General features: G+C 41.8%; 1 protein-coding gene across 3 annotated transcripts in view; it reads left to right on the top strand.

Moving 5' to 3' along the window:
* The window catches only part of phkb (phosphorylase kinase, beta), a 104,359-nt gene that overhangs the window by 89,250 nt on the left and 3,794 nt on the right, over nt 1-11,315 (top strand). For 2 of the 3 annotated variants that reach the window (XM_076028419.1, XM_076028417.1), the window contains 9 exons: nt 23-113; nt 1,050-1,108; nt 2,162-2,324; nt 2,835-2,916; nt 3,243-3,300; nt 5,531-5,621; nt 7,415-7,620; nt 9,353-9,487; nt 10,671-10,800. In XM_076028419.1, the coding sequence (XP_075884534.1) occupies nt 23-113; nt 1,050-1,108; nt 2,162-2,324; nt 2,835-2,916; nt 3,243-3,300; nt 5,531-5,621; nt 7,415-7,620; nt 9,353-9,487; nt 10,671-10,800 (1,015 nt within the window). Of the gene's footprint in view, nt 1-22; nt 114-1,049; nt 1,109-2,161; nt 2,325-2,834; nt 2,917-3,242; nt 3,301-3,658; nt 3,750-5,530; nt 5,622-7,414; nt 7,621-9,352; nt 9,488-10,670; nt 10,801-11,315 lie in introns of all 3 variants that reach the window. The other variant, XM_076028418.1, reaches the window with a different exon arrangement.

Raw genomic sequence — 11,315 nt, forward strand, 5'->3', positions numbered from 1 at the left:
TTGTCGTTCTCCCTTGAACCAGAGGGAGCCGTTTCAACCCGGTCTTGGACATGCTGGCTTCATTCAAGAAGGGCAACATTGGAGGAGTCAAAGTTCACGTGGACCGGCTTCAGGTTAGTCGCTTTGCTCGAGGCTAATATGGATTAATAGGCCTTTCTTAATCCTTCCCGTGGGACCGTGCATTGTAAACGATTACCCCCCCGTGATGATGACACCTGTGTGGAATCAATGGCTAATTGTTTAACACTGCCTAAAGAAAATTGGGATTATTTCCATTTTCTTTTTTCTTCTTTCGCTCCTGATCCACAATACAGCCAAATTTGATTCCTGTCAAAATGCAAAGTACAACTTAGAGACCAGCGTTCCATTTTGTTCACAACCATCATTGTGCTTGAAAAGCAGTGACCTTTGCCAAAATAACTCACTTCAAAAATATCTCACCACTGCTGTACATTCTTGAAGCTCTCAATGTTCACAGGAAGGCATAAAAATGATTGAAAAAAAAAAATAATCTTTTTCATTCTTCCCATCTCAACTTGAGATCAAAGGCACAATTCATCCTTGCACTTTGTTGGAGTGATAACGTTTGCTCTGTTACCGCCACACCTCGCTGGAATAAGTTGAATCACTTGCTGAATCATCACAATGACAGAAGAATTGAAATGAGAGAATCGTCGCTTCTAACTGGGTGCCTTTCATCAGTGCAGCGTTTCGCTGCCTCTTGAGTTGCTCATGAAATCTGAAGGTTGGCTGTTCGCTTCTGTCCTGGTTGTATTTTTAGCCGAACTATTGAACAGATTTTAGCCTTTTTGTGTACAAAAGGCAAAAAAGCAAACTAAGAAATAAACGAATAGCATTTACAGTGTTAGTTTAGTTTTTTTTTTTTTTTTTAATTATTATTATTATTATTATTATTTAATAATAATAATAATGATTAATTGTTATGTACTAATTATTAATTATTGTGTACTTTGAGCTTCCCACCTCTGGAGGAGCCCCAGTGGGCTTCATCACGCCCAGTTTGACCAGCTGACTTGTCGTTCTCATAGACCCTGATATCTGGAGCCGTGGTGGAGCAGCTGGACTTCCTGCGGGTCAACGAGGCAGAGTGAGTCTTTCCTTCTACTCATCACACTTGATTGTTGATGACTAGAAGATTGATTAATCAGTGGGGGTTTTGGTGACGTAATGGATAATGGGGTTCTAATGTGTAGTGTCTCCTACCTCTTGCTACTTGGCTCAGGTGAAAACTGAACAGAATAGAATAGAATATAACTTTATTGATCCCCAAGGGGGAAATCTGTGTTGTTACTAGCAGCAATAGAAACACTAGACAGCACAGTGTCAATGTGTTGTATGCCAATAGCAACAACACCATCAACAATAAAATATAACAAATAAGAAAAATATTGTTTTTTTTTAAACTAACTAATAAATAGGATAAGATAAAAAGCTTTGTGCAATTTGAAGTGCTAGGGCTTTGTGTGTGTGTGTGTGTGTGTGTGTGTGCGTGCGTGCGTGTGCGTGTGCGTGTGCGCATTCCGTTAATTGAACTGAGCACTATTGAACAGTCTGATGGTTGTGGGGAGGAAGGAGCGCCTGAACCTCTCCGCTCTACACCAGGGGAGTGTTGTGAACCTCTGGAAGGAGCTGAAGGAGCTCCCGCTCAGCCACAAAGTCAATGGCTCATCTAATGCCCCTCCCATTTCTGTCTTAAAAAATAAATAAATAATAAAAAAAAAAAACAACTTTGACATTTTGTTGAATTGGATTCCCCTTTTCATACGTTTTCTAAGGGCTCTTCATTCAGCAGAGGAAATGCAAAACAAAAAAGAATTTTGCAATGGTTCCATCTGGCATCCAAAATAAAAGCACGACTGCTCTCAGCAGACACACTTTGTTTACGGCTTCATTTATCACGGTGCTTTATTTGCAAGAGAGTTTTCTGTTTTTGCATTTCTACTTGTTTATCATAGAAATAAGTAATAGATACATTGTATTCTATGAGACAAAGTGATACAATGACGACTTAATTGTTTTAAAGTGGAAGTGGTGTCGACATTTGTGTGATTTTTTGAATTTAAATGTAACATCATTCAAGCAGGTCAAGCGACTGCAGAAACTGCATTTCCACTGTTGTGTTTTCTCACGAACATAAAAGGATCCCAGAGTTTAAGAGCTTCGAGGAGCTGGAGCTGCCCAAGCACTCTAAAGTGAAGAGACAGACCAGCACACCCAACGCCTCGGACCTGGAGCAGCAGCCCGAAATCAGCGAGGACGAGTGGCTGCACAAGTCCACTCCTGAGATTGTCCAGAAGTTCTACGTGAGTTCGTGTCCGCTGAAATTTTTACAGCTAACTTCAAGCTTTAATTTTTTTTTTTTTTTTTTCAAATTTGTCAATTTTGTCCTCTTTAGCCCTTAACTATTTGTGTTCTTGTGGTTAGCTCAGAAGTCCAATTTTAATAATGATTTGAAAAAGAAAGCCGTCAAATCTGTCAATCCCCTCTTGGTTTCCTCTGTAGTACCCCGTCAATGGCACGTGATCAGTATTCTCAGGTGCTATTGGGGAATTGCCCATTTATTCAAATTAAATATTGCGAACATTTTCACGTTTGTTTTTCCAGTGCGTGGTGATTTTAAATGAAACCTTTCCACCTCGAACACGCCAATACTTAATGACAACCAGATTGGCTGAACAGATTTTTTTTGGCCATGAGCTTCATCCAGTATCTCTATCATGTATCGACATGTACAGTGACAATGACAGGTTGTGTTTTGCACGGGGGAGGAGACTCATTGTGTGTTTTGTGTTTGTGTGTGTTTCTTTGTCCAGGACTGTAACTGTTTGGCCAGCCAAGCTCAGCTAGCAGGCATCCTGCTTAGGAGGGAGGGGCCAAACTTTCTGTCCAGAGATGGTGAGACACACACACGCACACACACGCACACACACACACACACACACACATACACATACGTGTGTGTATGTATAATGTACATAAATATATATATATATATATATAATAAAAGGGTGTTTGAAGTGTTATGCAATACCATACAATATAATGTAATAAAATCTGTACAATACCATCATAATAAATAATAATATTAATATCAACAGTAATTGGAGGAATAATAATAGAAATAATAAGAATAATAGTGTAATTTTCAGTCTGGATGTGGAGGTTATTGCTTTTTTTTTACTTCCATGTTTTTGTCTCAATGGTGTTTTTTTTCTTTTCAGAAAGCATGTTGGATGAGCTGGAGAGGATCTACAGGAGAGCTGGCAGCAGAAAACTTTGGTCTGATATTTTAACACACAAATGCACTCAATTACCAGTAGAGCCCCAGTCCTACTCAGCCCAGACAGATCTCGATCCCAGAAGCAGAATTTGTCGCGGTGCATTCGGGATCATTGAAAAGCCTTCCGACACAGCAGAATTCAGCGCCTGCTACCAGCTGACAAGCTGTCACGTCAGCGGGCAACATTAGCCACTGTTCTGTTGTCTGATGCTGTAAAACTGTTTCTAAGTAAGAGGGAAGCTTATGTGACACCCCCTTCACTGTGTCTCCCTACCTGTCGCCGTCCCCTCTGACTTCATCGTTCTCCCATGTTGACACTTTGTTAAATAACTCTAATCTAATCTGGCTGAACTGCAGGCTGGCAGTTCGCCAATCTGCTGTCATTACCAAGAAGTTTGCCAGCTCTATAGCTCCTCACATCACCACAATACTGGTGCATGGAAAACAGGTAATGTTCAGGCAGGGAAGAACTATAGAGCCTCTGCATGTCGACATCAGTTGCTAGTCTGTTTCCAATAACTGTGTGAGGTGAGCCAGACCTGCTTTTTAATAATATCTGGGTTTGCAGTCAGTATATTTTGAAGGCCCACTTGAGTAATTTAAAAGGTGAAATAAAAACCCTCATTGTATCTGTTTCTAATTGAAATATGATATGGAAATGATAACTGGAAACACTTGTTTCTCACAAAGCCATTTCACACTGACTAAGTCTACATGCAGCGCTTAATCGAGCTATGCTCATAATTTGCTTTTTCCATATCCACAGTATTTAATTTTGCACTCAAAAATATCAGTGACAAATGTGGTTTAAGTAGTAACACTATTCCTTTACCTGTTTGCTAACCCTGCTAACGGCTAGCAACTTATCTCAAACAGCCATTATTATGTACACCACCAAAGGCAGCAATATAAAATGGCTAAATGCTAGCAGGCAGGCTCGCAGGCAGTGCCTCACACCACTGTTTACCTTTACACATTTCCCATTGTAGAAAGTGGCTCATCCTTTTTTCATATTTAACAGTGCAGCATTAACCTATCTTGCATAAAAGTGAATGGCCCAATATAAAATAAACTGTATTTGGTGTGTAATGCAGACCAAAAATTAGCCAAATACTCAGGCTGCTTTAAATAAGAAAAAAACCTGCCTGTTTAACTTTTTTAATGGTTAAAATGTTAGACTATTTGGTGCCCATTTCAATTCACAAATACTCTTTACTTTGTGTGCTCTCATTAATTAATTGGATTTTTGGATGAAGAAATTTTATTATGGCATGACGCTGGAAGGGGTAGGAGGGGGGAAAGCCCACAGCGCTTTCCAACTCTCTTGGAAATGGCATCAATCCTCAGTTCAATTTCCTTTCTCATTTACCTAACATGGGCCAGCAAGTGGAGCTTGAAATAGGTTCCCTAACAAAGCACCAGCGTGTCTTGCACCATCTCTGGCCTGAACACTAGAGCTTTGTGCTGTCTGTGTGCCTCTGTGTTGCAGCAGGTGTTAGCACTGAATTACTACAAAACACACATGCACAGCAAACAAGGCTGCCGTCGGCATATATAAGGGGGGAGGGGAGGGGGCAGGGGGAGCGTTTGTGTTCTGGCTGATTATATTCATGATGACATTGCTTCAGTAAGTTCACGCTTCTGTGAGGGTGGCTTTGAACTCGGTGTGTGTGCGCGGCACATGTAACCCTGGCTGTGGCCTACCATGACGTGATGATAACCACATTTCATGAGTGCTGCTTTTTCCACCCTTCCCATAGGATTCCCCGCAAGAAAGGGGAGGCAGCTTTAAAAGCTATTAGACAAATAATAATGCCCAGAGAAACAAGTGAACATTAAAATGTTGTTTTTTTCCTGGGAAGCCGGCCGTTTACTATGACAGACACCCAAACACATTTAGAGGTTTTTTTCCCTTCCTCCAAGAAATCAAATTGGTGTTTAAAATCCACTTATCCTTCATTTAATACGTGAGCTTCACTTCGCTGTATCCTAATGTTTATACCATTTGTGACGCCCCCTGCAATATGAAATGAATCAACTACTTTCAAAACTAACGGGAAAAGAAATATTTCAATGCAATTCTGTTTGACATACCATAGCAAAAAATACACTGTTTGTTGACATATGTTAGCAAAAGAAGAACTTGTAAAACTGGATGTATGATGGACAAAAGGAAAATCTTTCACTGCCATGATGTGAAGACTGTTCTTGTGTCTTTTTACCCACTAGGTCTGTTGTCCGACTCGCGGCCAGTCTCTTAACTAAGCTAGTGGACAGCCTTGCCCCCAGTATAACTAGTGTTTTAGTGCATGGCAAGCAGGTAAGTGGACAACATACAGGAATCAGACACTGTAGATATGTTTGGGTGGTAATGGTTGGGAAGCAGGCATGTCGAAATTTTAATGTTGGAGGGGGGGGGGGGGGGGGGGTTGGGGGGGGGTTGTCCTGGAATCACAATCAGAGGCTCCTCATGCTGTCGTCCTATGGGAATATTGTGTGCTGCACCCTCACATTGCTCACCACAGCTATGTTCTTTTTTGTGTGCGTGTGCAGCGAAGCATGAGTTGTGCGGCGCTGCTGCCCGTGTGACCGGCGTAGGAAATCCTAACATGCGCGCTGTCCACATGTCTAGACCCTCTCCACGTGCTGGTCGGTACCCCTCGACCGCGGGGATTCACCGAAAGCCACCTCTCCCGTGCAGGATGGGTTTCGCTGCTTGGTTTTCCCTGTCAAGTGACACCAAGAGATTAGGCTCCACTTGAGATTATCAGTTATCTCGCCTCATTCCTACCCCTCCCAACAGTTTAAGGTGTTTCATTATACTGGAGTAGCTCAAGGTGTGAATCTGCATATAAATTGCCTGCCGGAGGGAACACTTCCGTTCGCACGGTTAGAAAAGTTGATTTTGCACAGTGAAAAATCCCCTTCCCTCTTGTTACAGTAACAGCTTGGCCAGAGGAAACCAGAGGCACCGTCCCACTGGGGTTCATTTCATATGAATTTTGATTAAATATGATGGTGCGTTCTCTTTGAATTCAGAGGCATTTTCAAAGCTCCCCGTTTCCAGGTCTGGAAATGAATTAAAGGTCCAGTGTGTAAAGTTTGCCTTTAAATAAATGTTCAAATAAATAAATGTATGCTTTTTATATTGGTCAAAGCTAAATATACTGCCCATAAATACACTACTTTAACTGTAGTACGATAATAATAAAAAAAAATTCTACCCTTAGAATGGTTCTCATATATATATATATATATATATATATATGTATGTATATATATATATATATATATATATATATATATATATGTATATATATATATATATATATATATATATATATATATATATATATATATGTATGTATATATATATATATATATATATATATATATATATATATATATATATATATATAAATATACATATATATATATATATATATATATATATATATATACATATATGTATATGTTTCTGAGTGGACAATCCAGCCCATCTGGCAGCGCGTTTTGTATTTAGGATGATTGCTTAAATCTTCAAATCAACCAACGAAGAAGAAGAAGGTACCCAGGTTTTTGTTTGCAGGCCAACGTTGTTCACTGGCAGGCTCAGGAGGGGGAGGGAGAGTGAAAGACAATGCAATCTAAAATGTATCCACTTAATGTCGGTGTTTCTTCCTCGAAATCTCCAAATATTGCACACTTGACCTTTAAGGCACAGGGATGAACAGTACATTCTCAAAGCAAAGGCCAGCCAAAAAAAAGTATATGCCCTCATCATTCAGTCCTCATCAGTAGGATTTGTGAAGTGTAATCCTTAGAAAACGGTTTTCAAAAGCACCTGCAGGGGAGGAAGTTCCATGCAATCCATTTTTCACCCTTATTTCCTGTGACTCTGGGAGAGGTGGCCAACATAAGACACTAGTCCAAAGACACTTGTTGGAATTGGACATTGTTAGGGGGGCACGTGCCAGTGTCTACTCATGTGAGCATCGACGCTCTTTTAAACGCACCAATCGTCAACACGACACAAGCCCTGTTTGGTTTCAACTGCACAGTGGTTGTCGCTCCATGCGGGTGCACTCTTGCCTCACTGCCCATGTTCGCCAGGTGACCCTCGGCCTGTTCGGCCAAGAGGAGGAGGTGATCTCAAACCCGCTGTCGCCAGGCGTGATCCAGGGCATCATCTTCAGCAAGTGCTCGGCTCACGGTGGGGAGCGCGAGGCTGTCCTCCAGCAGGAGCTGGTCATCCACATCGGCTGGATCATCTCCAACAACCCCGAGCTGTTCAGCGGAATGCTCAAGATCAGAGTCGGGTAAGACTGGTGCGAAACAGAAAACGGGTTTAGCTCAAAGCGGCCATACGGCCATTTGAATTCATTTTGGTGGTCGACTTCAACAGTAAACAAGGTTTGTTTGGTCAAAAAACTCGCATAGGCTCACTATTTTAACAATCTGCAGTGTGTGTGTGTGTGTGTATCTGAAACGCGTTGCGCGATTGCTTTCAGGGCTTCTCCAAATCCACTTCTGCTGTTTAAAAAAAAAAAAAGTGGATGTGCAAGGCACCTGTTCAAAGGGGTTGTCCATGGTCTTCTCATTAATCACGGGTGTGTTCTCAGCATAACATGCAATTAACCAATTGCAGTGTCATCTCCCACTCCCTTTCAGAGCCAGGTGCGCTTGTGCCTTGGCGCAGTGCTTTTATGATGTCGTGTTTGCCAAGCAGGAGCAACAAACGCTTCCCTTTAGGAGAAATGGATCTGCTGGTGCACAGAGTGAAAGCCCGCGAGCAGATCCAGAGAATCTGATGTCTGTCAAAGCCGTTTTCTGGTCAAATTATTGGTCAATAATTAGACCCTTTCATTCCTCATTAGTCTGATAAGCTTCTGAATAAATATCAGAACTTACCATTATAACGTGCATATTTTAAACTAAATCTTTTAATTTATTTTTTCTTTCACATTGTAATCCTTTTATTTGTTATGTGTCACATTTGTGTGTTGTGTGTGCAGCTGCGCATCCGTGTGTTTGTGTGTGTGTGTGTGTGTGTGTGTAACAAGCAGAGTAGTTCTGTGTTGGTGCATCTTACTGTGTTGATAATGTGCCCTTAAAATAACAGCGAAACATTGCGCCATTGACGTTAGACCAGGATTTGTTGGTCTATAGCACATTCGCTCTCTGCTTCCTCAAGATAGCAATGCATCAACAATGCGCCTGCCCACACTTTAGAAAGTGGAGCAAAATCTGAATGGCCTGTATGAGCGCAGTCACAGGCTCAGAGCCAGACAGAATAGACATGCTTAAGTTGTTCATTTTTCATACTTGGTGCGCTAGCTGGCGAGCCAGTAACACAAAAAGGCACGTTAAAGAACTGAAAAAGTCCCGTTTCTCCACAACCGGAGCTGTTTAAACGTTGTCATGCAGTTTGATCGCTGAACTCCAACGCGTCCGCCTGCTTTATCACACAGTCAGATTATGAGCAGACCAATCGGCATCCTTTGCGAAGCGGTGGCGACTCTGGGCAAAGGTTTCGCTCCGATGAAAGCGAAACGCCACCAACAGGGAAAAGTTGCACTGCTACCAGCTGGCTCCACTGAAACCCGATTGGCTGTTTTCAATGTTGAATTCCGGCAGAGAATTATTATTATTAGCGATCGTCTGCTTTACAGTTAATTAGATGAAAAAAAAATGTGTGCGTATAGATTAAGCCCAAATGTTTTGTTTGTTTGTTTGTTTGTTTGTTTGTTTGTTTGTTTTTAACAACTGCTGTTCAGTCAGCCAACTGGACAAGCATATCGACAAGTAATATATGCACAGTGAACATTGTACATTGGTCAACTCTGAAATTTACTGGCCAAACCAACTCCCATTATCCTCCGGAACAACTGGCTTTTTACCCAATATGACAATGATTAATCATTGACGTCATTATTCTTATTATTGTTTTCACAAACAATTTGATAAACTCTGCAAATTCTGCAGCTGCCCAACACAATCCAAGGACTCACATTATACCGTGGCTGGTCGCACTCTACTGTGTATTTCCAGTTGGATCGTCCAGGCGATGAAACACGAGTTGAAGATCCGCTCGGGAGACTTGCCGCCGCAGGACATCTACCAGCTCTCCCCGAGCGACATCAAGCAGCTGCTGCTGGACGTCCTGCAGCCGCAGCACACTGGCAGGTACTCCTGTCGACAGACACTCACACCATGCACGCCGTCGCCTGCCCGCCCCGGGGGGTGGGCAAACTTTTTGACAGTGGGGGGCCGGAGCAGGAGCAGATACATGGAGTGTTTTGGTGACCCACCTCATAGGAATGAAAAATGATATCATGGGATATGCAGAAAGCATGTGCCTATTGAAAATTAACAAAAAAATAAATAAATAAAAAAACCCACGGTAGTTAGCTCTTAAAACACGGAAGATTTGAAACTACTTACTTACTATCAATATAATTTCCTCAGGTTCGACAGGCCGGATTAAAAGCTCAACGGGACTCATTATGGTGCCATGGGCCACAGTTTGCCCATGTGCCTGGCCTGTCCTCTGTCACCAGCAGAGGGGGAAGTAACAAAGTACAAATACTTTGCTACCGTACTTGAGTAGATTTTTCAGATATTTGTACTTTCCTTGAGTTTTTCTTTTTCTGATGACTTTTCACCAGGGCTGGGACTCTACTGTGGTCATTCCATAATTAATGCACACAACAAAAAAAAATCTTAATACTCTATTCTATAGTCTAGACAACACACAACGTTTGCATGAGTTTCTGGCAATTCAGATTGTAGACCTCTGCTAGACCTCTGGTCAGTTCACTCCGGATTATTCTGTCACGGCTTTTTAATATTTGCAAAATTATCAAAGAATATATTGTTTCAATAATGGAAAAAAATATGATTTTACTTCACTTAAGTGCGTTTCAGAACCTGTACTATTGATAAAAACTCTTGACTCAGTACTTTTACCAGCGTATTTTTTTACCCAAGTATCCGTACTTTTACTGAAGTTCATCGTGTGAATACTTTTGCCAGCCCTGGTCACCAGCTATAAGCTGTCAGCTTTGTCTTCTGTCTTCATCTCCATGCTTGTTTCTGCTCTCATTCCTCTGCTTTAAATATTACGTCTTCTCTCTTGTTCCATTTTCTGTTTTCTGCTACGACCTCGCTCGCCCCGTGGGATTTACTTATTGCTCCATCTTATCTCGCCATTAACATCTCGTGCGCCTTCACTCGCAGACAAGCGGTTCTCACACTGAGAACGTCAGTTGTATTTGCGGCTCCATTCAAACCGTTCCACACATTTCAAATGGTTTCACCATTGTTTTTTTTGTTTTTTTTATTGTTTTTTTTCTTCCTCCCACAGCAGGTCTTGGCTGAACAGGCGTCAGATCGACGGCTCTCTGAACAGGACCCCTCTGGGCTTCTATGATCGTGTGTGGCAGATACTGGAGCGGACCCGCAACGGTATTCTGGTGGCTGGGAATCACCTCCCACAGGTAGCTGACTCCTCCTCCCCATCTTCTTCAGCTGTGAGCTCTGCCGTTCTGTAGTTTTTGGTCATGATGACCTCGGTAGAGTGAAGAATTTTCCCAAACTGAGTTCTTGTCTTGTCCAGAAGTTCTGGAATTATGTATCTAACGTTGGCAAGAAGTATTAAATGGATAACATCCCATTTTTCTTCCTTCTGAGTAACAGGATACTGATTAGCTGTCACAGTTCAGTAGAGCCTCGTCTGAAAGTGACAACCTTTTTAGCCGCTGACTGCTCTGCATGTCATATTATCGCCAGTTTCCTTAATAACACTTAACGTCCTAAAAACACAACATGCTTCCCATAAATACATTAATAAAAGTGTTATAGTCATATAAGAATACACATAGATTAATGGTCTTGCTCACATTTAGCTGCCATCTTGCACCGCCATATTTCTAAGGAAGCCTGGTGGTGTAGGGCGACTGCTCACTTCTTCAAATAAACCAACGAAGAAGAAGGAGGTAGACAAGGTATCCAG

The sequence above is a fragment of the Nelusetta ayraudi genome, unplaced genomic scaffold, assembly GCF_046127955.1.
Source record: "Nelusetta ayraudi isolate G7.1 ecotype Tasmania unplaced genomic scaffold, CSIRO-AGI_Nayr_v1 ptg000023l, whole genome shotgun sequence".
Lineage (NCBI taxonomy): Eukaryota > Metazoa > Chordata > Actinopteri > Tetraodontiformes > Monacanthidae > Nelusetta > Nelusetta ayraudi.